The sequence below is a fragment of the Dipodomys merriami genome, unplaced genomic scaffold (assembly GCF_024711535.1).
Source record: "Dipodomys merriami isolate MVZ:Mamm:240054 unplaced genomic scaffold, mDipMer1.0.p SCAF_16, whole genome shotgun sequence".
In the NCBI taxonomy this organism is placed as follows: domain Eukaryota; kingdom Metazoa; phylum Chordata; class Mammalia; order Rodentia; family Heteromyidae; genus Dipodomys; species Dipodomys merriami.
The window spans coordinates 20,600,274-20,626,220 of NW_027202937.1; the positions used below are offsets into that span (position 1 = coordinate 20,600,274).

General features: G+C 39.7%; 2 protein-coding genes across 3 annotated transcripts in view; one reads left to right on the forward strand and one right to left on the reverse strand.

Moving 5' to 3' along the window:
• The window catches only part of Rnf144b (ring finger protein 144B), a 163,725-nt gene extending 162,835 nt beyond the window's left edge, over positions 1-890 (reverse strand). Inside the window, exon 1 of the mRNA XM_070024498.1 lies at positions 771-890. The gene's annotated coding sequence lies outside the window, so the exon portion shown is untranslated. The remainder of the gene's footprint in view (positions 1-770) is intronic.
• Dek (DEK proto-oncogene) lies at positions 890-25,869 on the forward strand. Of its 2 annotated transcripts, none has more exons than XM_070024485.1 (11): positions 890-1,003; positions 1,293-1,461; positions 4,074-4,175; positions 4,423-4,532; positions 6,509-6,603; positions 8,321-8,441; positions 11,165-11,353; positions 22,356-22,494; positions 22,853-23,001; positions 24,071-24,139; positions 24,515-25,869. In XM_070024485.1, exons 2-11 carry the CDS (start codon positions 1,302-1,304, stop codon positions 24,524-24,526), a joined length of 1,146 nt encoding a protein of 381 aa, XP_069880586.1. In that variant the 5' UTR covers positions 890-1,003; positions 1,293-1,301; the 3' UTR covers positions 24,527-25,869. The 2 variants fall into 2 exon arrangements, with proteins under 2 accessions (XP_069880586.1, XP_069880587.1); XM_070024486.1 differs by having other exon boundaries at positions 22,359-22,494.
• Positions 25,870-25,947: the final 78 nt, after the last annotated feature.

Genomic DNA, 25,947 nt, shown 5'->3' on the forward strand with positions numbered 1-25,947 from the left:
CATCCTGCAGAATGAGCCGTAGATCAAGTCATTTAGTATCCTCTCCCGTCTCGGTGAGATACTCAGGACAGCGAAGGCACTTGACCACCAACGCTGCCTCCCTCTGCGCCCAGCATGGCACAAATCAGGAGACAATATACTCGCAGGCCCTCTAGCGCCCTTCCTCCGTCAGCTCCCGCGAGCTGTCCAAAACGCAGCTTGATACTAATCCCAGCTGGAGCACCGGTCAGCGTCCGGGAACAGGCGAGCTGGAGCTGGGCAGGGCCGCGCGCCCGTCCCGCCTAGGCAGGGAAGACCCCCGGGTCGCCACCCAGGCCCCGCCCTCCCGCCCAGGCCCCGCCCTCCCGCCCAGGCCCCGCCCTCCCGCCCAGGCCCCGCCCACTCGGGCGCAGGCCCCGCCCACCCGCCAAAACCTAGGCCTTACCTTTCAGCTCAGATCCAGCCCCCACCCCGCCCCTGACTCAGCTCAGGCCCTTCCACCTTTCCAAACATTCCAGACCCCGCCCCTTTCCTAGGCCCCGCCCAGCACGCTACGCCTCCACTAGCTCAGTCCCCGTGCAGGCCCCGCCTCCCACCCGGGTCCAGAGCTCCCGCCCTGGGCTCAGACCCCGCCCACCACCCAGGCCTTCGTCCCGCCCTCCAGTCTAGGCCTCCTGCGGGTGCCCGCCGCCTCTTACTCTGGGTCCAGGCCCCGCCCCCCCGAGCTCAGGTCCCGCCCTCCCATCCGCCCGTGTTTTCCCGCGAAGACGCGGGCCGCCCCGCCTCCTCACCGGGCGCCCGCCAACTCCCAGCTCACGGCCCGGATTGGCCGCTGCCTTCCCGCTTTCCTTCCCGAACCGCCATTTTGAAAATCTTGTTGATTCAGGGGATCCGAGCGCGCGGCGCGAGCGTCACACGGATCCCGCAGCCCGTGCGCGCCTTCGCCTCGGCTCGGCCTCCGTGAGCCGCGCGCAGCCTCCTCGTGCTCTTCAGCTTCCAGGCTCGCGGCGGCCAGGACTCCGCGGTGAGGACCGCGGCCGGGGAGGCTCGGCCGTCCCCGCTGCGGCCGACGGGGGGGGGGTGGAGGGACGAGGCCATTCGGACGCAGGCCTGGCGCGGGGGAGGGGACGCGGGCCGGGCCGGGGAGGGCGGGCGGGCGGCCGGCGCGGGACGGGAGCGGCCCCGGGGCTCCGGCGTCCTTGCTCCGGGGGGCGGGGGGAAGGAGGCCACTCGGGTCTGGTTCCCCACGGCGGCCGCCCAGTCCTGCCCGCCGGAGCCAGAACCCCGAGCGCGGCGTCCGGCTTCCTCCGCAGGTCCCCAGCATGTCCTCCTCGGCGCCAGCTGCGGAGGGAGAGGAGACCCCCGTGGCCCCCGCGTCCGAGAAAGAACCCGACATGCCCGGTCCCCGGGAGGAGAGCGAAGAGGAGGAGGAGGAGGACGACGACGACGACGAGGAGGAGGAGGAGGAGGAGGAAGAGAAAGGTGGGGAGGAAGGCGCACCCCCTGGGCGCCAGGTGGCTTCATTTCCGCAGGTTCAGTTGCTGCTCTCTTAGGTCTTGTTGGCGCCCCAAAGGCGTTCAACGATCACAGTGGTTGTTTTGTTTGTTTTTTGTTAAAGCAAGAATGCATGCAACATCTTTAAAAAAACGGTGGCTGTTGGGCGATCGTGAGTCCCGGCCGCCTCGGGCGACCGGACTTGCTGCCTGCCCGCATCCCCGGGCGTTCAGCGTCCTGGGAGGGTTGGCAGCCGGTCCGTGTCCGTCGCAGGTTGGTGGGAGTTGTTGGGCTTTTTTCGATTGAAGCCCGGCTTGGGTGTCTCCTGGACGAGCCGCTGGGTGGACGTTTTCCGTTCTGCTGATTTCACGATGCATCCCCGTGCCTTTGGAAGTGACCGTAGTCTCGTGTCGTACGCCAAGACTGAACTCAGGAATGTTAGCCCCGGAAGTGGTTTTTTTTTTTTTCTTACTCTTTCTGAAACCGTATTCGCTGCCTTTCAGCAGAGGTGGTTCTCTTCAAAGGAGAGTTTTCGCTGGGACACACCAGTGAAAGTAGCGGCTCTTCGAGAAAGTCGTTAAAAATGAGAAGAGGAACTGTGAAAATAAGTTAAGCGTGAAGGCGCAGCTGTCTCGGCTTTAGAGTGAAATCTGCCCTGAAACAATGTCATTATTAACCCTTGTTTGACCGGGCGGCACAGCTAGGCTGCTTTGTGTTTTTTGCACCAGATGAACGGTCCTCTTTGAGGTCCACCGACTGCCTGAGTCTCCAGTCTTAGCATTCTTTGCTGATAGTCCAGTCTAGTTTTATTTATTTTGGGTGTGGCTGTAACTCAGCTCGTCGTGGGATGAGTTTGATAAATCTTTCCCAAACTTTTTCTTTTTTTAATGTCAGTACTAGGACTTGAACTCGGGGCCTGGTCGCCCTTAGTTTTTTTTTTGCTCAAGGCTGGCACTTTGCCACTTGAGCCACAGCTCCACCTCCGGCTTTGGTGGTTAATAGGAGATAACAGACTCATAGACTTTCCTGGCCTCAGCCAGCCACTCAGATCTTAGCCTCCTGAGTAGAGAAGATTACAGGTGTGAGCCACTGGCACCAGGCTTAATTTTTTTTTTAAAGTCTACATAAGTGTTGAAATCAGCATAATACAATCTGGGTGAAGATTTACAAGGTATGACTTTTGCTTAAAGTGATATGTGCCCCCAAGACCAGGAGTATGTTCATATTTGAATACAGCATTGCTTTTAAATTTTAATATAAATTGTTTGATATAAATTATTTTTAGGTTACTTAGGATATAACAACTGAGAGTTGGCTTGTAGTATCCCCCTACTAGCCAAGAGTTTCTCAGCAAATTGATTTCAATTCTTCAATCTTTAAAGGGCAGGCTTCAAGTACTACAGATGATGAATTTTCTTGGTCAGGAAAACTTAAGAGATCTGTAAATGGAGAGCTTGCAGTCAGTGGCCAAGAAGCCAGATTAGTTAATTTTAAAAATTACTAAAAAAAGTAAACTTACAGCAGGTTTATAGCTCTGATTCATTATTACTCCTTTTACTCATTTGAGATGTGAGACTAGAATTGCAAAAGTTTTTCTTCTGTTAGTCAAGAATATTTTACTTTCATTCGGAATTGGCAATTATTAGGGGAAGGGAAATTGTTAGTATAAAGATGACTAGTAGCTTTTCGACTTTGGCATCTAGTTGAACGGTTTTGTTTTCTGGAAAGTTTGCAGAGATGTGCAAGTTAGAAGCTGATTATAACTTCGGTTTTGGATATATTGAGTTTCTTTAGATGCCTTAGGACATGGAGTGAAGCTGTCCAGATGGCAGCCAAGCATTTATTTGTTGGTCCAACTCCCAGGGGGGGGAAAAAAAAAATCTCTGGCCTGGAACTAGATTGTGAAGTTTAGATGATCAGAAGGAAGTGGGTAGTTTAAATCACTGAGGGAGAGGAAATTGAGTGATAAGATTCCTCTATTATGCTTCCCTGTTCTTGTTGGCTATTATCACAATATACCTGCATTTTATGTGAATTTTATGTGAAGATCTTTACATCCCTTACCTGTCCTTCAAAGCTCTAGTCCAAAAATAACTCTTGAATTCACAGAACTTCAGATCTTACCCCCTCTCCCACCCGCTAATGTTGGGTTTAAACCTAGGACTTAGGGCTTCTAAGAGTTCTAGGCAAGCATTTTACTATTGAGCTATGCTATATCTCCTGTCCTTACTTGTGTTCTCCTTCCTTAATATGTTTTATCTTTCTTTTTTCTGGTCCTGGGGGCTTGAATGCAGGGGCTGGGCACTGTCCCTGAGCTTCTTTTGCTCAAGGCTAGCACTCTACCACTTGAGCCACAACACCACTTCTGGCATTTTCTGTTTATGTGGTACTGAGGCAAGCATTCTACAGCTAAGCCCTAGATGATTTTTCATAGGAAATGGTTTTTCACTTTTTTGTCTGCTGGTGGTAAATGGCACAGTTCTCAAAACCATGCCCAGAAAAAGAATAAAGTGTTAGATTTAGTAATCTTTTTTCCTACATGTTAACAATAAAGTTAATTCCTTTACCTTTTTTTAATGTAAGAAATATTTAATTTCTAGAAAAGAGTCTCATCGTAGAAGGCAAGAGGGAAAAGAAAAAAGTAGAGAGGTTGACAATGCAAGTGTCTTCATTACAGAGAGAACCATTTACTATTGCGCAAGGTAAGTTTATATTACTTTCATTTTACAGTAAAAATCCCCAGATAGCCTAATGATGTTTATTGGTGCTTATTAGCAGGGTGTTTAGTGTTGAAGAAATAACGTTCTTTTGGCATAATTTTGTTTTATTTGCCCCACTTGGTCAAAGTTACATAGAAATAATGATGTAAACACAATTCACATTAAATTCTTACTAAATTTTGTAAGTGTACTAATAGCAGCGAGTATTTGATTATGTCTTTTTTAACAGGAAAAGGGCAGAAACTTTGTGAAATTGAAAGGATACATTTCTTTTTGAGTAAGAAGAAAACAGATGAACTTCGAAATCTGCATAAACTGCTTTACAACAGACCAGGCACAGTAAGTCTTTATGCCTTTAATCTGATTGCTTGTTTATATTTTCAAATATTTCAGAATAAAACCCTAATGTTAATCCAGTAAGATGTTAATAATCAACTAGCATAATTTCTATACCACACCGGCGAGTGAGTGACAAAAACTAAATGACATTACAGGTTCCGTAGCTGAGTCTAAGCAATTAGGACTATAGTTTCAGCTCAGTTTGTTTGCTTGTTTCCTTGAAGTTCATTTTATTTAGTGCGGTTATTTTTACTCCAGTTTGGGGCTTAGTGATAGTGTGCTTGTCCAAAAAATGTGTATAAAGCACTGGAGCCCAGCACTGCCATAAAAAATGGCAATGTAATTTATTTGTACTTAAATTTCAAATTATAAAATCTGTACTATGATGATTTTAATGCCCTTTAAGTTTGGAATTATTGGAATACTTCCTTGTTTTTGGGGTGTCAATCCTGGAGCTTGAATTTGCCACCTGGGTGCTATCCTTGAGATTTGTTTTGCTCAAGGCTGGCACTCTACCACTTAGAGCTTTTTTAGTAGTTTATTGGAGATAAGAGTCACAGAGATTTTCCTTCCTGAGCTGGCTTCAAACCATGATCTTCAAATCTCAACCTCCTAAGTAGCTAGGATTGAAGGTGTGAGCAACCAGTGCCCAACTTACTGGAAGAATTTTTAAATGATTCAACATAATTGTATCTCATTTTGAACAAATACCTGATAAAAACTGAATGGCAATTCTTGGCCAAAGGACTTGTTATTATACTTACAACTATTTCATATAATTTTTATTTTATTTTTTTGGTCGGTCATGGGCTTGAACTCAGAGAGCCTGGGCACTGTCTCTGAGCTTCTGCCCAAGGCTAGTGCTCTACCACTTGAGCCACAGCACCACTTCCTGTTTTCTGGTAGCTAAATGAAGAACCTCATAGACTTTCCTGCCCAGGCAGGGTTCTAATCGCAATCCTCAGATCTCAGCCTTCTGAGTAGCTAGGATTATAGGCATGAGCCACTAGCACCCAACTTATTTCATATAATTAAGGAAGCTTTTCTTGGGCTGTGTGTTGGCAAGGTAAAGGTGGATGTTGTTAGAATATTTGTGGCATACTATAATCTATGGATTAATTTCAGTCCTCACAGTACTTTCTACAAACATCCTAACTCATTAATGGTATTAGCCTTTCGGAATACTGACTATTCTTTTTACTTTTTAAAAAGTAAAGTTGCTCCTGATTTGAAAAAGAAACATTACTAGAGTTTGTTGTTTATGGAAAAGAGGTTTTTGTAGTTACTTTCCTCATACAGTATTGTCAGATAACACGGTAAGTATTCCCAGATGGAAATTCATTCAAATTCAAACTTATTTTTTGTGGTACTAGGGATTGAAACTAGCACCTCAAGCATTCTAGGCAATTTCTTTACTACTTGTTATGCTCCTGGCCATTTTATTTTTTGTGATGAGATTGAATAATGGCTAACTTGGTGGTTTTGAGATCCTCCTGCCTCCACCTCCTGATTACTTGCTGTGATAGGCATGTGTAACCACATCCAGCTTCAAATTGTTATTTTCTTTTCCTTTTTTGGTCAGTTGTGGGGCTTGAACACTGGGCCTGAGCACTGTCCCTGAGCTCTTCAGCTCAAAGCAAGTGCTCTACCACTTGAGCAACAGTGCCACTTCCAGTTTTCTGGTGGGTTAATTATATATAAGAGTATCACAGATTTTCCTGCCCAGACTAGCTTTGAACAGTGATGGAGTTCCTCAGATCTCAGCCTCCTGAGTAGCTAGGATTACTGGCATGAGCCACCTGTGCCCGGCTCAAATTGTTATATGATTTTTTTCTTAGTAACGAATATATTTCCAATTTGGAACAACAAATGCTGAATAAATTGTTGTAACTTAGAGATATATGACATGATGTTGGCTTTAAGGATTCTTATTGTACATTTCTGGGTAATATTAATGATGAGAAAAATATTTTCAGGTAACCTCATTAAAGAAGAATGTAGGTCAGTTCAGTGGTTTTCCATTTGAAAAAGGAAGTGTCCAGTATAAAAAGAAGGAAGAAATGTTGAAAAAGTAAGTTGTTTTGTAAATAATCATGTTTTGATAAGTGTTTTATTTACTTTTTAATATTTAAAAATAATTTCTCATTTTCAGTGGACTGTGGATTCTGTGCTCTTTCGGTACCAAGACTTGATTACATTAACTCAGGATGTTAATTACTTTCCAAAAAATAATGGCCATCAAGATTACTGAAAGTACTTAGTTTTTTATTTCCTAAAAGAGTGTTTCACACAGGTTAATCATTTACAGAGTTCAAAATTCAGACGAGCTAAAAGGAATGTAGTAAAGAATCTGACATTTCTATTGTCATTTACTATGTTCCTTTTTTTTTTTTTCTGCACCAATACTTGGGCTAGAACCCAAAGTCTAGGCACTGGCCTTCAGTTGTGTTTTTTTGTTTCCCCTCAACACCTGAACTTTATCACTTGAGCCACAGCTCCGCTTCCAGCTTATTGGTGACTAATTGAAGATAAGTCTTACTCACTTTCCTTCAGATCTTTCACTTTCCAGGATCCTCAGATCTCAGCCTCCTAAGTAATCATGATAAATTATAGACATGAATCACCAGGGCCTGGCTACTGTTCCTTTTTAAACTATGTAAACTACTTTGGTGATAACTTGATAGAAATGGTCCTACATCATAGTTCAATCAAGATGATACACTCTTTTTTAATTTTTATTTTTTATTGTGAAAATACTGTACAGAGGGGTTGTAATTACATGGGCAAGATAATGAGTACATTTCTTATCAAGCATTGTAGCCTCCTCCTTTGTTTCCCCTTCCCATCCCTTCCTATCCTCCCCCCATCCCCACCCCCCCACCCAATCCTCCCCGTTCCCCCCACCAAAGTTGTAAAGTTTGTTTTCGACATAACAACTTGTACTTCTCATTGTTGCAACGGGTCCACCTGTATCCTTATTTAAACGACTTGTTTTTTCCCTTCCCCACTACAAATTATACCGACATCAAATACAGTGAAAGCAGGGGTTATACTGTGGGGGAGGGGCATACAAAGCAACAAAGAAATAATCTTATAAATGCGTTAGAAACAATCGCATGAAAGAGGTGATACACTCTTAAGAGTTTTCCTTTATTAAATGACTATCATTTAAGAATTTAAATAATAAAAATGACCTAGTATCCATTCAGACATTTTAGTCCAAATGCTGAGGGAAAATTAATTCATCAATTAGCTGTAAGAATTGTTGCATCTATGAATTTGCAACTTTTTATGTAATTTCTCCATGAGTTTAGTTAAAATTAGTTTATTCTTATGCTGTATTTAAAACTTAATTGGTATTCTGGGTATCATGGCTTATGCCTATAATCCTATCTGCTTAGGAGGCTGAGATCTGAGAATTGTAGTTCAGAGCCATCCCTGGCAGGAAAAGTCCATAAGACACTATCTCTAATTAAACACCGAAAAGCTCGAAGTGGAACTGTATTCAACTGGTAGAGGCTAACCTTGAACAAAAAAGTTCAGGGCCCAGGGCCCTGGGTTCAAGCCCCAGGACCTACATATACAACACAGACACACAAAAGCCAACTTAATTTGGTAATACTTACCTACTAACCATAATTAGTTATTGAGTAGAAAGTTTAAGATATGTAAAAATATGACTGCTTTTTCATGTATGTACATAAACTGCCTATTTTGTTGATTATTGCCTTTATGTTGTGGGGAATGGTTATAAGCTCTATAATTACCTTGTTTTTTTCTTTTTTCAGATTCAGAAATGCCATGTTAAAGAGCATCTGTGAGGTTCTTGATTTGGAAAGATCAGGAGTAAATAGTGAGCTTGTAAAGAGGATTTTGAATTTCTTAATGCATCCAAAGCCTTCTGGCAAAGTGAGGTTCTTTTTGGTGGGGGTGCGGGTGGGGGTGGTACTCGGGTTTAAACTCAAGCTTGGTAGACTGATGCTGTACCACTTGAGATTTTGTGTTGTTTTGGAGATGGGCTTTTCATGGTATGAAATTCTCCAACTGTCATTTCCATTTGAAGTTGTAAAATTTGTTGGTAATGAATACTGTCAATTTCCCTGGAGGTCAAGGGGACAGAACAAGAGTTTGCCTTCAGGGTCTTGCTTGCTGGGCTAGGGCCATACTACTAAACCACACCTCCAGTACTGGTTATTTTTAAGATAGGTTCTCTGATTTTCACCCAGGCAGGAACCTGAGTTGTGATGTGCCTACTTGTGGCTTCCTGTCATTGCTGGGATCACAAGTGAGCAACGTACCACTGCATCCAGCTTCCCTCTGTAGAGACAGTTTTACAAACTTCTGTCCAGTTTGGCTTAGAACCTTGATATTCCAATTCTCAATCTTCTAAATAGCTCAAGTTACAATCATAAGCCACCAGCAAGCACCTTGCTTACCTGTTCTTTTTTTTTTTTTAAGAACATTTCTTTTAAACACCTAAATCTGAAATACTATTTCAGTGGTAGAGCACTTACCAGTCAGTATGCATGAGAATATGGGTTCAGTCCCCTTAAAAAATGTTTATGAAAGTATTAGCTAGCTTAATTCAAACTATTGCACAAATGTTTTCATGAGGAAACCATTTAAAATCAATATGTAGCCACAGTATGTGTGTCTCCTGTTTTGTCATAGTTAATGTAAAGATCTGTGCCTCAAGGATTGAGTTGATAGAATTAATATTTATTGTTTCATCAAGGACATTTTTAAGTGGAGTATTGTTTTTTATTTGTTGCTAGTAGGTATTTATGATGAATATAATGGCTATTAGTACACTTTGCTGCTGCCTTGATTCCAATATGCCTTGATTAGTGCTTAGGCATTAGTAGTTTTGCCATGTTTACAGTTAGTACAGATTTCAACACACTGAAAAGAACAAATACATTATCATTACTACAAAAATACTTTGTAGATTCTTCAAGGCTCATGGTACTGTATATTCCATGAACAATACTTGGAGAATTAATGTTCTGTCCTTTCTTTTAGAAACTCTTAGAGTAATTCATATGTAACCCTGTGATGATTGATACCTCCTTAATATGATGGTGTCAAGCTTATGCTATTTTGTACTTCTGGTCATGATGAAAAATGCTGTGAAGTCATTACTACATTTTTCTGTATAGTAATTTAAGAACTATTAAATAGCAGCCTTTGGTTTCACTGTCTTACTGTATTGTCTTGATTATTTGTTAATCAGATTTTATTTCCAAAAAGAATAATGGCTGGGTACAGATGGCTTACACTTACCATCCTAACTACTTGGGAGGCTGAGATCTGAGCATCAAGATTCAGAGCCACTTTGGGCAGACAATTCCAAGAGACTCTTAATCTCAGTTAACCAGCAAAAGCCAGAAGTGGAGGTGTGGTTCAAGTGTAAACTGCCAGCCATGAGGGAAAAAGCTGAGAGACAGTAAAAGGTTACGAGTGCTTTGATCATTGATTCAGCTTTTAGAACCAGTGTAGGAAGGCTTAAAAGCTATATATTATTACTTCCTGATTTTTGCTTTTACATTTTCTCATTTATTTGAGGAATTACATTTTCTTGATTGATTATTGAATCCTAACATTCTTACACTCTCACATAGATGTACTCAAGCAGTCTTCTAGTCATTCTCATTCTGTATTCATATTAAATCCTCAATACCTGCATTTGGTTCCTGAGCTATTGAGAGAAACCACATTTTTCCAACACATTTGAGATCTGGAATTCATATAGTGAATATTAAGTGTTTGGATAGTGAGATTTTCTTTCTCAAAGATTCCTACAAAGGATTTACTCAGATTAAATTCATTATAATAGTTGTCTTTTGTGGAGATAGCTCTATGGGAAAATGTCTTTCTAGTCCACTAACAAAATTTCTGGGGTGGCTTATTGTTTCCAAGTTGGCCTTTAGAAGAGTGGATGTTTGCACAAGTTAGAAACTGTTCTGTGGTTTATTCTGTTCATAGTTAGCCTGAAAACACAAAGCAGGCACCTAATTTTCGTGTGACAGATACTCCGGAAGAAAAAGTCTTGTGGTCTTGCTAGTTACATGAAAAGTATTGCTTAAAATTACTACGAACTATAGTTGAGTATCCATTGACTACCCATATTCAAAATGCTTAGAGCCAGTTTCAGAACCTGGTTTTGTGTATATATAAGGTACTGGTGTCTGAACTTGGTGACCTTGTGTTTGATAGGCAGGTGTTTTACCACTTAAGCCAAGCTTTTACCTTTATCATACATATATGATCTTCTTGCCTAGGATGTCCTGGACTGAAATCCTCATATTTATACTTCCGCTGTAGTTGGGTTGACAGGCACATACTACCACACAGCTTATTGGCTGAGAAGAGGTCTATAGTACTCTTGGCTTCCAGTCCCATGTCAGAACCTAGAATATATACTCAGCCTTTGCAGTTATTCTTGAGGTATTTAGGACCAAAGTGGAAGAATATTGGTAATGAAATTTTAAGTTAACCTGACACATTAAGATCAATTTGTGAAGCTGCTAATCTTGTAAATATTTCTAGGTAGAAATTGAGAATTAAGAGTTAATTGGCTTAGAAATATTATATCTTATTGGTGTTAACTGTTTAAAATTTTTTTTATGCAGCCATTGCCAAAATCTAAAAAAAATTCTAGCAAAGGCAGTAAGAAGGAACGGAACAGTTCTGGATCTGCAAGAAAAGCAAAGCAATCCAAATGTCCTGAAATTCTATCAGATGAATCTAGTAGTGATGAAGAAGAAAAGAAAAATAAGGAAGAGTCTTCAGATGATGAAGACAAAGAAAGTGAAGAGGAGGTAAAAATGTCCTATTTCATTATATTTCCCATAGGGAGAGATTAATATTCTTGGTGTGTAAGTCCACCCACCAGTTTCGTTCATATTGGTGAAAATGCAAAAATGATTAAGAAACTTTTTTTTCTTGCCAGTCTTGGGGATTGAACTCAAGGCCTGGGCACTGTCCCTGAGCTGCTTCTGCTGAAGGCTAGCGAGCCACAGTGCCATGCCACTTCCAGCCTTTTTGAGTACTTTATTAGATATGAGAATCTCACAGACTTACCTGCCCAGGTGTGCTAGATTGACCCACAGTCCTTAGATCTCACCTTCCAGAGTAGCTAGTATTATAAGCGTAAGCCACCAGCACCTGGCTCCATTTCTTTTCTTTTAAAAAGCACTTTGTTTTCCATGCAATAGTATGAAAGTTGAAAATATTCAAGGATAGTGTGGCTTGCATGTGAAGTGTTCCTTAAGCTAGACCTGGCTAGAATGGTAAATGCGACAAGAAGCAGGAGGGATACATAGTCTGAACACACAGAAACAGATTCTTTGAGAGTATATTAATCATTTATAATGGACTTGAACTCTTTATCATGTGTAAAAAGCAAGGGTTTAAGGACCATCATTTTTGCCTCAACCTGGTATAGATTATTTAATAGGAATAAAAGTATTTGAAGTTTATTTGATCAGTGTGTGAAGTTTTATTTTGTTTAGGAGTGCTTGACATTTTCTATTTGGAAATATTTTATAAAATATTAAGAATGTTAAGCTTCCAAAAGATTTAACTGTTGATCTAGTAGATGGAAAGAGAGCAAAAATAGGTAAGTTCTTGTTAATGATGTTTCAGTAGACAGTATTTTTTTCCTCTAGAGGTCATAACTTGCTTTATTGTGAAATCTCACATCTTTTCGGAACTAAATACTGGCTTGATATTTTATGCTAGATGAGTCCCTTATAGTGGGGGACATCTCCAATCTCCAGGTGTGATAACCAAAACAAAACATTTCTTCAGACACTGTCACATATTCCCCAGGAAAAGGTCACCACAGAATTAGATTAAAGGTGTAGAAAGCATACATGTGCTGTTTATACTTTAAAAAGTAACAATTCTTTTTTTAGTTCTTCAAAATTTTTATCTTTAAATAATTTGTACAAAGAAAATTCTTTTAATGTCAAATTTTATAAGGACTTCCATAAAATGAAGTATGAAGTGCTTTACAATTATAGATAGAGAGAAAGAGATTACAAGCTTGCAGGTGCTTCATAAATATTTTTATTTTTGGTGTGTGAAGATGACAGATCTGAGCACTGAAATTTTAATGTATTAGACATGAGCGAGAAAACTTACATGTACATTTGCAGTTGTGAAAATTTCTAAATATATTCCTCATTTAAATATTTCGTCATCTACTATATGCAATTCACTATTTCCTAAGCTATTTTTAAAGCAGGGTTAAAGCATGTATATAAATAATTGAATTTCTTCTTGAGACAAAGATAGGCTTCAGAAATTTATTTTCATTCAAATCCCAGCTCTCTCTTGAATTATCATTGCATGGTCTTGGGCAAGTTATTTAAACTGTACCTGTTTCCTATTAATAAACAGGGGTGATAATGGTACCTACTCATAGCTTTCTGATTGCTTTCAAAAGGTAAGTTTTGATAAGAACAATACTATTTCTGTGGCAACTTTTTTTTCTTTTATAAAGGCTCAGTTGTCCATTATAGGGACTCCAAAATGAATATATGAAGAACCACATATTAATAGGACAAACTGGATGTGATGGCTCAAGCTTATAATCCTAGAGACTTGGGAAGTAGAGCTAAGGGGGACAGTAAGCTCTCCTGGCCCTGAAAAAAGTTTGAGGTTTCATCTCAACTAGTGATTGAGCACAGTGGTGAACATCTGTTATCCTATCATCCTATCGATACAGAGAAGCACAAATAGGATTATAGTCCAGGCTGGCATAACAAAGCAAGATCCTATCTCAAAGTAAGTGACAACAAAAGAGCTGAAAAAGTGGCTCAAGTGGCACAGTACTTGCCTAGCAAGTGTGAAACTGAGGTCAAACCTAGTACAACCAAAAAGAACTAAAACCCAAAGAGCAGCAAAAATCAACCATTTACAGAAAATGACCAGCAATAAACATTAAGAACATTCCTAAGCCAGGTACTGGTGGCCCACACCTGTAATCAGCTCTTTAGGAGGCTGAGATTTGAGGATTGCAGGTCAAAACCAGCACAGGCAGTAAAGTCAGTGAGACTCTATAATCTTCAATTAACCACCAGAAAGCCAAAAATAGCACTGTGGCTCAAAATAGTAAAGCACTGGCCTTGCACAAAAGAGCTCATGGACAGCACCCAGGCCCTGAGTGAGTTTGTGTGCTAGTCCTTAGCCTTTAACTAGGCCTGGCCCTGAGTTTTTTTGCTCAAGGCTAGTGTTCTCCCATTTGAATGAAATAGCTAAGAGACAGGGCTCAGTACTGGTACCAAAAAAAAAAGAACTAGAAAAAGCAAACAGTGCTCATTGGGGCAGGAGGTAAAGACCTCTTTGAGTCTTTTAGCCTGTTAAAAATATTTGCTGTATGTTTATGTTGTATGTACATACCAGTCCTGGGACCTGAACTTTGGACCTGAGCACTTTCACTGTGCATTTGTTCTTTTTTTGGGGGGGGGGGGGGTCCAGTCGTGGGGCCTGAACTCTGGGCCTGGGCGCTGTCCCTCAGCTCTTCAGCTCAAGGCTAGCGCTCTACCACTTGAGCCATAGCACCACTTCCGGCAGTTTCTGCGCATGTGGTGCTGAGGAATCAAACCCAGGGCCTCATGCGTGTGAAGCAAGCGTTCTACCACTGAGCCACCTTCCCAGCCTCAGTTTTGGTTTTGTACAGTCCACAACCTGAAAATATTTTTTTCTATTTTAAAAATGATTGTTTTGGCTTTTTTTAAAACTAAAGAATATGAAACATTGTATGTGGCCAGTAAAGATGTGGCCAATAAAGCTTAAAATATTTATTTCTGGCACTTAACAGAAAACGTTCGGTGATAGATGCTTAGTAAAAACGTATTTCCCATTTTATACAGTATTTTGAATTCACTGGGGCTTCAGTAAAATGAGTAGGAACCAAGGACTATCTTTGATCTAATGGTCTGTGGATTTTTTTCCTTCCTTTCTGTTATGTACAGTCTACAGAAAACAGTGATAATAAAGATCAAGTTTTGGGTGCTGTTAATTCGAAATAATAGCAAACTGGATGATTTAAATGAAATAGAACTTTAGGATTCAAAGAGCTTTTTAAAGGTTTACTTCCCATTTCAGTTTTAGTAAAAATTGCATAGTAGCTTCCAAGTGCTGGTTCTAAGCTTTGTACTATGGATCAAGAAATCATTGGCAAGGTCTTTAACTTCATAAATTTCCTTTTAGTAGGTGGGATGGAAGGTCAAAGAAGAGGAAAACTACAGTAGAGTACTGAAAAAGAGACATTCCAGGATCCAAGTGTGAAGTTTGGAGGGAGCATAATAGTCCTAGTCCTATAGCCCTGATATATTTCAGTTTTTGTGCCGTCACATATTTTCTGCCAACTTTTAAAAATTCTTTGAATATTTTTTAAAATTTATTTTTTTGTCGGTTGTGGGGCCTGGGCACTGTCCTGTCCCTCAGCTCTTCAGCTCAAGCCTAGCACTCTACCACCTGAGCCGCAGTGCCACTTCTGACTTTTTCTGCCTATGTAGTGCTGAGGAATCGAACCCAGGGCCTCATGCATGCAAGGCAAGCAGTCTACCACTGTGCCACCTTCACAGCCCTCTTTGCATATTTTTATGTCATAAAAGATCTAAATTTATAATTCATAGGTTATGATACTGCTTAGCTTCTTATTCGTTTTATAGTTTTAAACCTTCACTTCGTATATAGTTTTAATGCACAGAGTCATCATTCTTTTTAAGTAATTCATACAGTAGGAGTCACACTGAAGCTAACCAAAGGTCTTTGCTTCAGACTAATTGGTAGAAGTTTGCTTACAGAACTTTACATTCCCTTATTCTGCTTTTTAAAATTTTTAATGCTGGCAACTAAGACTTGAAGTCAGGTCTTAAGGCTGTCCCTTAGCTTATTCATTCAAGGATAGCACTCTACCACATAAACCACAACTCCACTTCCAGCATTTTTGTGGTTAATGGGAGAAAAGGGACTTTTCCTAAAGACTGGCTTTGAACTATAATCTTCAGGATAGATGTCTAGAAGTGGTATGACTGGGTCATAAGGGAGGTCAATATTTAGTTTTCTGAAGACCCTCCAGACTGCTTTCCAAAGTGGTTGTGTAAGTGTACATTCCCACCAGCAGTGTAATAGGGTTCCTCTTTCTCTGCGTCCCCTCCAGCATTTGTCGTTGGCTGACTTGAGGATGTGGGCCATTCTGACTGTGGTAAGGTGGTATCTCAGGGTTGTCTATTTGCATTTCCTTCACAACTAGGGATGGTGAACATTTCCTCATGTGTTTCTTTGCCATTTTTATTTCTTCATTTGAGAAGTCTCTTTAGTTCCCCTGCCCATTTAGTAATTGGTTTGTTATGTTTGGGAGGGATTAGTTTCTTGAGTTCCCTGTATATACTGGATATTAACCCCTTGTCTGATATATTGCTGGTAAATGTTTTCCTAGTTGGTTGTCTTTCTAGCTTGGTTGCTATGTCTTTAGCTGTGCAGAAACTTTTTATTTTAAGGTAGTCCCATTTTTCAAGTCTCTTTCCAATTTGTTGTGACCCTGGAACTCTATTCAGGAAGTTCCTGCCTGTGCCTATAAGTTCAAGTGTCTTTCCTACTCTGTCCTGCAGTAGTTTTCAGAGATTTAGTTTTGATGTTAAGGTCTTTAATCCATTTTGAGTTGATGTTGTTAGTGCATGGTGATAGGCTGGGGTCCACTTTTAGTTTTCTGCATGTGGCCTCCCAGTTTTCCCAGCACCAGTAGTTGAAAAGGCTGTGTTTCTTCCACTGTATGTCTTTGGCTCCTTTGTCAAATATCAGCTGACTGTGGGCATGTGGTTTTATTTCTGGATCTTCTATTCCATTGGTCTTCGGGGGTCTGTTTTTGTGCAAGTACCATGCTGTCTTTGTTATTATGGCTCTATAGTAGAGTTTGAAGTCCGGCATCAAGATCCCTCCCATGTTGTCTTTTTTGCCTAGAATTATTTTGGCTATTTTGTTCCATATGAATTTTTGAACTGTTTTCTGTATTTCAGAAATGTATGTCATTGGGATTTTAATAGGAATTGCATTGAATTTGTATATTAATTTTGGCAGTATTGCTATTTTCACTGTATTAAGTCTGCCTATCCAAGAGCATGGAAGGTCTTTGCATTTCCTAGTGTCTTCTGTAATTTCTTTAAGTTTCTATAGTTTTCGTTAAATAGTTTTTTTACATCTTTGGTTAATTCCTAAATATTTTATTTTTGAGGGGGTTATTGTGAATGGGGTTGCTTCCTTTATTTCCCTTTCTGCTTGTACATTGTCAGTGTACAGGAAGGCTACTGATTTTTGTGGGTTGATTTTGTACCCTGCTACTTTGCCAAAGTGGTTTATAATTTCTAAGAGTTTGGGATGGAGTTTTGGGGATCATGAAGGTATAGTATCATATCATCTGCAAAAAGGGATAGTTTTAACTTCTTCTTTCCCTATGTGGATCCTTTTAATGTCTTTTTCATGCTTTATTGCCCTGGCTAAGAGTTCCAGAACTATACTGAAGAGGAGTGGAGAAAGTGGGCATCCTTGCCTTATTCCTGATTTTAGGAGAACTGGTCGTAGTTTTTCCCATTAACTATACTATTTGCTATTGGTCTGTCATATATGGTTTTATTGTTTATAAGGAATGTTCCTTCTATTCCTATTTTCTCCTGAGCTTTTAACATGAATGAATGTTGTATTTTATCAAAAGCCTTTTCTGCATCTGTGGAGATAGTCATGTGATTCTTGACCTTGGCTCTGTTGATATGTTGGATTACATTTATTGATTTATGTATGTTAAACCATCCCTGCATCTCTGGGATGAAGCCTACCTGGTCGTAGTGTATGATTTTTTTTAATGTGTTTCTGGATTCTGTAGCTAGTATTTTGTTAAGGATCTTTGCATCTGTGCTCATCAAGGAGATTGATCTGTACTCTTGTTTGGTTGGGACTTTGCCTGGTTTGGGGATGAGTGTGATATTGGCATCGTAGAATGAGTTTGGGATAGCTCCCTCCTCTGCTTCTCTGAAGAGCTTGAGGAATATGGGAATTAGTTCTTCTTTAAATGTCTTAATAGAATTCTGTTGTGAATCCATCTGGTCCTGGGCTTTTCCTTGTTGGAAGACTTCTGATTGCTTCCTGTATCTCGTTGTAAGATATTGGCTTATTTAATTGATTTACTTCTTTGCTCAGTTTGGGCAAGTTGTATTTCTCTAAAAATACATCCATTTCTGCTATGTTTTCCTTCTTTAGAGAGTATAATTTTTGAAAATAGTCCTTTATAATTGTTTGGATATCTTGGATACTTGTATTTTTCAAAACCGTGGCATCCCTGATCTTGTTAATTTGGGTTTCCTCTCTTCTTAATTAATCTTGTCAAAGGTATATCAATTTTACTTATTTTTTCAAAGAACCAGCTTTTTATTTATAATTTTCCTATTTTCTATCATTTATTCTGCTCCTAATTTGATTATCTGGCTTTGCTTAGTAACTAGGTGTCATTTTTTTCATGTTTTTCTAGCTGCTTTAATTGCAACGTGAGATTATTTACTTGGTCTGTCTCTATTTTCTTGATGTGGGCACTGAGGGTGATAAATTTGTCCCTCAGGACTGCTTTTGCTGTGTCCCACAAGTTTCTTTATGATGTGTCCTCATTTTCATTGAATTGTAGGAACTTTTTAATTTCTTCTGTTACCCAGGTGTTGCTTAGAAGTGTGCAGTTCAATTTCCATGTATTTGAGTAATTTCTGCAGTATGAGAACTAGCTTGATTCCTTGCATGAACTATGATATGGTCTACTTTGGAGAAAGGTCCACGAGCTCTGAGAAGAATGTGTACTGTGTTTAGGGTGAAATACTCAGTACATGTCAGTCAGTTCCACTTGAAGTAAGGCCTCACTTAATTTGCCAATCCTCTGGTTGGTAGACCTGCCCTTTGGTGAGAGTGTTAAAGTCTCCTAGTATTATCGTATTGGGATCTATTTTATTCTGTAAGTTTGAGAGTATTTCCTTAACATATGTGGGTGCTCCAATGTTTGGGAAGTATAAGTTGATAACGGTAATATCCTCCTCTTGGATTGTTCCCTGTGTTAATAATGTAGTGTCCTTCCTTGTCTTTTTGTATTGATTTTAATGAAAAGTTTATTTTGTCAGATACACCTGCTACACCTGCTTTCTTACTGGGGGCATTTGATTGGCAGATCCTTTTCCAACCCTTCACTCTGAGTTTGTATGTTTGGCTGAGAGATGGGTCTCCTGAAGGCAACAGATGGATGGAGCATGTTTCTGGTCCAATCTGCAGTTCTTTTTCTTTTGGTTGGTGAATTAAGACCATTAATATTTAAGGATCTTATAGAGAGATGCATTGTGGTCTCTCATTCCCTGTTTTTCTAAGTTTTTCTTCTTTTCTTTCCTCCTGTGCTTATTACTAAGTTAGATTTCTATTAATACCTGTCTGGTGCAGTCCCTGTTCCTGGTTACTTTCTTCAAGTTGTGTTCCCCCTCTTAGTATTCTTTGTAATGCTGGCTATTGTTTATGAATTTAGTTTTTCTGTACTATTAAAATTTTTCAACTCTCCAGTATTTTCACAATTAAAAAAACTTTTGATTGGGATTGTAGTGAAAATAAAGATCAGTCTTTTTAGAATTGAAAAAAAAATTTTCAATTCTCCATCAAATGTGAACACTAGCTTTGCTGTGTATATCAGTCTGGCCTGGCAGTTATTGGTTCTCAGGACTCCGATGGTACTTTCCCAGGCCTTTCTTGCATTCAGTGTCTGTGTGGAGATCTGCAGTGATTCTAATTTTTTTCCCATTGTAGTATAGCTCATTTTTGCTGCATGCAAGATTGTTTCCTTATTATTCAGATCTATCATTTTTACTATAATGTGTCTAGAAGTGTTTCTCCTGGGATCCTGCTTCTTAGGTGTTCTGTATGTTTCTGTTATGGAGGTAAGATTTTTTTTTTAAGATGGGAGAAATGTTCATTGATAATCTTGTTGAATAGGTGTTGCATTCCCTTGCTTTGATATTCCTCACCTTTGTCCACTCCAATTATACGAAGGTTAAATTTCTTGGCACTATCCACTTGCTCTTGGATTTCCCTTTGGCATAATTTAAGTGATTTTTTTTTTGGTCCAGTTGGTGTCTTCTGTCTTCTGTATCTGACATTCTAAATTCCATTTCGTTCTGTTAACTGTGGCTTCCATTGTGGTTTGCATGGAGGAAATGGACTCATTTATGGATTCAATGTTGGTTCTCAAAGTACTAATCTCACCTCTTAGTGAGGTATGTACTGCCTTTATTTTTGTACTAATCTCACCTCTTAGCGAGATATGTACTGCCTCTATTTTTGTGTACACCTCCTGTTTGAGACCCTGCATCTCTTTGGATAGTTCATCCCTGTGTTCTTTAAATTTCTGGTTTCTCACTTTAATTCTTGAGTCATTGCCTCCAGCATCTCTTCGATGTAGCTTTTGTCTTCCATTCCTGCTTTGCTCCCACTGGGGCTCTCCCCTGGGTGGCTGCTGGCTTTGGGGGTAGCTTGCTATTGGGTGTTGATAAACCTTGTCATTTTTCTCTGTGATTTTTGCATGGTGATTCAGGGATTATTGGAGACTAATCTGAAATTTTGTTTTGGTCAATAAGTGTCTGTCTTGCTTGATTGCTGTTTCTGGGCCGGTGGAGTGAGTCTATACCTGGTCTCGGTTCTGTTGGGGTCAACCTCCAGCTGCTGGTCTGACCCACATAGGGCTCTCGGCTCTCCACTGTAGATCACTGGCAGTTCCCGCCTTTAGAAGGACTGAGGGGCCTAGACTGCTCCTGTTTACTCCTACAGGTGCTCTTAGCGAGATCGAGTGTGCTGGATGTATTCTCCCAGTTGCTGGAGTCTGCTATGGGCTCCTGATGGGTTTTTTTTGTTTTTGTTTTTTTGGCCAGTTGTGGGCCTGAACTTTGGGCCTGGGTGCTGTTCCTCAGCTCTTCAGCTCAAGGCTAGTGCCCTACCATTTGAGCCACAGCGCCACTTCTGGCCCGTTCTGCTTATGTGGTGCTGAGGAATCAGATCCACGGTCTCATGCACACAAGGCAAGCACTCTACCGCTGAGCCACTTACCAGCCTGAGCTGCTGACTATTATCAGGTGCTGGTGGCCTGAGTAGTCCAATTCCCGGCCTGGAATATATGGGTCAGGTTCTGGTGGGGTTTGGGTTTCTAGTTCTCTTGCCCTGGACACCCAGATCTTTTGCTGTCATGGGTGTGTTTCCTAGGGGGTGCAGTTCCCTGTTTTCCCCCCCTCTGTTCAGCTTCAGGAGTTGATTGTGTTGCTCAGGCACTGGATTCCCAGGCCTGGTTCTGGCTTCCGGTCCCCGGCCTGGGGCTCACCAGCTGGACTTGTGCTGCTGTGTATCCCATAAGGCATTTTTTACATAAATAATAAAATGTGCCTTAATGCCTGAGAGATGTAAATGATAGAGGAGAGTATTCAGAGAGATGCCATTGTTACCCCCAGATTTAGAGCAAGAAGCTGGCAAAGAGAAGGGTGTATGATATGCTTGAGAATGCAGAATTAGTGAGGTGTTGGGTTCTGATCACTTGTTTGTGAAGCCCACGTGTATTTTTACTGCATGACAATCTCTTCCACAAAATGGTGAATAATGGAGTATGGAGTCATCAAGTTGGTATTGTAAAAGCTTTAGAGAGGTGATTTTGGAGCTTGGTTTAGGATCAAGAGCAAGATTTTCATCAACAGAAGAGATGAAATTGGGTATGGTTTAACTTGTCTTTTCTGTTACCTACTACAACTGATGGCCCATGTCTGCCTTTACTAATACATGTCTCGTACCTAAGTACTTACATCTTTGAGATGCCTCAGTTTCCAAAGTTGCCTATACTTAAGAATCACATTTCACGGAGATTGATTCTTAATAGCTGTAGAAGAACCACAGTGTAAGATGTGAGTTCAATTACCTTCTGCTTAGATGATACTCTTTTCAGTGACAGTTTGCTTTTTCTGTTCAATTTACATTATTTCCCAAGTCATCACTAATCAATTGAAACCAGTACCTTAAGTTTGTCACAAAAATTTAACTATTGCATTAGTTTTTTTTGTCAGTCGTAGGGCTTGAACTCGGCCTGTGCTTCAGCACTTCAGCTCAAGGCTAGTGCTCTACCACTTGAGCCATAGCTCCACTAACACTTACAATGGGTTAATTCGAAATACAAGTCTCACAGACTTTCCTGTCCAGGCTGGCTTTGAACTGTGATCCTTAGATCTCAGCCTACAGTGAGAGCCATTGGCACCCACTGTTAACTTGCTATCCATATATCTGTAGGTTAGTTGTCCATTTTAAGAAATTCTGAGCTCATCTAATTTTTGGAAAAAATGAGTATGTTTCAGTCTAAAGGACTTGTACTTAAAAAATAAAGTGTTAGTGGCTCACACTTGTAATTCTAGTGCATCAGGAGGCTAAGATCTGAGGATCGCAGTTGAAAGCCAGCCCCGTCAGGAACGTCCAAGAGACTCTAATCTCCACTTAACCACAAAAAGATGAAATTAGAGGTATGGCTCAAATGGTAGAGTACTACTCTTCAACCAAAGAGCTCGGGGACAGTGCCCAGGCCTAGAGTGCAAGCCCAGTACTGGCACATACACACAAAAGTTAAGATGGGTGTGGTGGTGTTACGTGCCTGTAATGCCATCTCTCTAGAGGCTGAGGCAGGAGGATTGCAAGTTCAGTATTCAATTTCCCTAATATTGAGAGGCATAGAAGGAGAGAAATAAAAATACATCTCATCAATCCTTTCTTTTTCAGCAGTCACCAAAAAAGACCTCTAAAAGAGAAAAACCTAAACCAAAAGCTACACCTAAAAGTAAAAAGTCTGTGAAAAGTGCTAATGTTAAGAAGGCAGATAGCAGCACTACTAAGAAGAATCAAAACAGTTCGAAGAAAGGTATGTTAGTTGTGACACTTGCTGGGCTGGAGTGAGACTCAGTTTGCTTAGCAAACATAAGGGCCTGAGTTCCAATACCAGTATTGCTAAAAATACATCAGCAGTTTAAGATATAATGTTTAAATATGTGCGGAAGCAATGAATTTCAGAACATTGAATGGAAGCATGCCAGATTTTAAAAATCCTTCAAAGTAACCTATTTTTCAATGCATGTTTTGGGAAATTTGTTTTTAAAGTTATTTTAAATAGTGATTTATAATGGGGAATAGTATCTTAATATTCACTTGAGAATAAGAGTTTGTTCTTAGTTTTTGCTATGTAAGAAAAAAAATTTTTATTCACATTTAATATCTTTTAGAAAGTGAGTCTGAGGATAGTTCAGATGATGAACCTTTAATTAAAAAATTGAAGAAACCACCTACAGATGAAGAGCTAAAGGAAACAGTCAAGAAATTATTGGCCAATGCTAACTTGGAAGAAGTCACAATGAAGCAGATTTGTAAAGAGGTAATTAAATGTTTAGATAGTATTATTTTGCCTTGGAAGTTTTTCACCCATTCTTTCATATGACACTACATTTTGCATATTCATTAAATATCTGCTGAACTACTACATGTCAAGTCACTCTTACAGTTGCTAGGATACCACCTGAAATGGTCATAGTCTCAACTTAATGGAATTCTTTTATGAACAATAGATTGAATAAAGTAGGGATGAACAAAATTTAAACTCATGTATTTCAAACCCCATAGGAATCTTTTTTTTTTTAGATCTTGCACAACAGGTACTCTTAATAGCCCAATTTCTGCATTTTGCTGGTTAATAGGGGATAAGAATCTCACGGACTCTCCTGCCTGGGCAGGTTTTGGACTATCCTCAGATCTCAACCTCCTGAGTAATTAAGATTACAGGCATGAGCTTACCAGTATCTAGCTCTTCACATTTTTTTTCTACAGATAGGATCTTGCTTACTATCCAAGCATGCATCTGGGCAAGAGCCAGTTACTTTAGACCTTTTTAGGGGGGTGGTAGGGCTTGAACTCAGCCAGGGCACTGTCCCTGAGCTCTTTTGACTCAAGGCTCACCACAGCTCCATTTCTGGTTTATTGGTGATTACTTGGAGAGAAGAATATCACTTTCCTCCCCAGGTAAGGCTCTGAACAGGGATCTTCAGATCTCAGTCTCCCAAATAGCCATCAGTGTCTGGCTACTTAGGCTTCGTGATAACTAGGTAACAGGTGAAAAAGTGTCTTGGCTGGCCTGAAACTGATCCAAACAACCTTTAGCCTCTTGGGTAGTTAAGACTGCAAGCTCAAGCCATGGGTACCTGGTCTAATCTGAAAAGTTGTTGATGCATCCTTAGATTTTATATATATATAGAGAGAGAGAGAGAGAGCGCACCTTTCCTCTTGGTAATAGGGTAGCTGTTATTCAGGAAGTTCTTAATTGATGCTCTTGTAAAGGCCTTCTAATTGATTGCAGAATATTTTTTAACTCTTGAATATGATTTTTAAATGAATTTTTAATATTTCTTTTACTATAGGTATATGAATTTTTAATATTTCTTTTACTATAGGTATATGAAAATTATCCTGCTTATGATTTAACCGAGAGAAAAGACTTCATTAAAACAACTGTAAAAGAGGTATTTGTTTTCCTAGCATAATTATTTTGGATGTAGAAAACAAAAATAATGCATCTTAACTGTATTTTCAAAGTACTATATCTGATCCTAAGATTTCTTTAATAGTAAACGTGGAGATACATTTAGTAAAGCTCAGAGTCACTGACAGAAACTGAGCGCAGATTAGATTGGGAACCTGGTGAGTTGGTATCTCCTTAGGCAGGCAACAGCTTGAGGGCCACTTCCTGACCAGCAGTAGCTATCATTCTGTGTTATCCCAACTGCTTTCCCAAGGCCAGTAGTAAGATGTGAAGAAATGGGATAAGCTTTTATGGTATATGTGTACTTGATAGTATTTGCTGTATATGGTAAAATAGTGTTTCTTTTTCGTTACAGCTAATTTCTTGAGGACAGCTGACTTGTTCCTTTAGATTTGAAGATCTGATTTATATACCATTATACCAGCAAAGAGAATGTATCTCCTTTTCTAAATCCTTGTAAAATGTGTTGACCTTTTTATTGTTACATATATTTGAGTTTGCTGTTTTAAATTGCATTTCTATGCAGTTTTTAGTCTAAAATCTTGCATGGCATTGTTCCTTGCTTTTATAGCTGTATTTTGTACATTTTGGATTTCTCTATATAAGGATATAGATTGCTGAACCGTTGTGGGTTTTAGTGCACTAACGTTGGCTTGCTTAAGACGTAACTTTTAATCACGTAGAACAAAGGTTAGTATAACTGGCATTTATACATGCAGAGACTGTTGCAGTATTTAGTATAGGAAATACTTTGAATACACCTCGTCTGTCAGCGTGGAAACTTAGTGACAGTGTGTTCATATTAAATCACACAAGCAGTGACTCCAGAAAACTGAGTTGGAACTTCTGCATGTGTATACATATGAAATTATCAGCATGACAGAAATATTTTTGTATTTTTCAAATCCAATGTTGTATATAACTTTTTTTTATTTCTTTTGTGAAGATCAATTTTTAAACTCATGTAGGTAGGTATCTTTGCACTTGTATAAACTATGAAATGTCAGTGTTCAGCCAGATGGTATGATGGAGCAGTGGAGGGCAGAGTTCAGTGACTAGAACTCTCAAGCTCTAGTTCTGCTTTGCCCTTGAAAGTGTCATCCGTAGTTTTAGCATTAAGTACGTACAAAAGTGTCTTATGTTTTATATTGTCAGACCAAAATCAACACAAAAACTTTGGGAAAGAGTAGGATTAAGTATACACATTTGGCTTATGGTAAGTGAACTAATTTTTAACTGCTTTTGACCACCTTTGTAATTATGATAAAAGTACCAGGTATAATGCCAGAAAATGTATGGGCAATAGTATTTCTCAAGTTTTTAATATTTTTAATGGAGAAATTTACTATTTGTGGAATCAGGGCTGTTAACACAAAGGCTGGTAACAGGTTTTAAATTTGCCAATCAGGATTCTAAGTGAAAAATATGGACTACCCAAATTTAAAAGAATTTTGTCTTTTAAGTTACTCTTTAAATTTTAATATGCTGCTTATGACAAATATTTGATGTAAAATTTGAATGCTTAAAAACATTTACATAATAAGAACTACATGAAACATTTACATAATAAGAACTACATGAAAAGTATATTTCATAGACACATATATATGACATTAGTGAAAGGTATACTTGATTAAAACAAAGTGAACAGAATAAACAGCCCTAAAAATTGGCCTTTTATTTTAATTGAATAAACCTTGTTAATAAAAACCAATGGTGTTTTAAATCTTATATTTGATGTTAACTTAACGCTATAGGCCATTTGGTACAAGATGGGGACATGCTTCT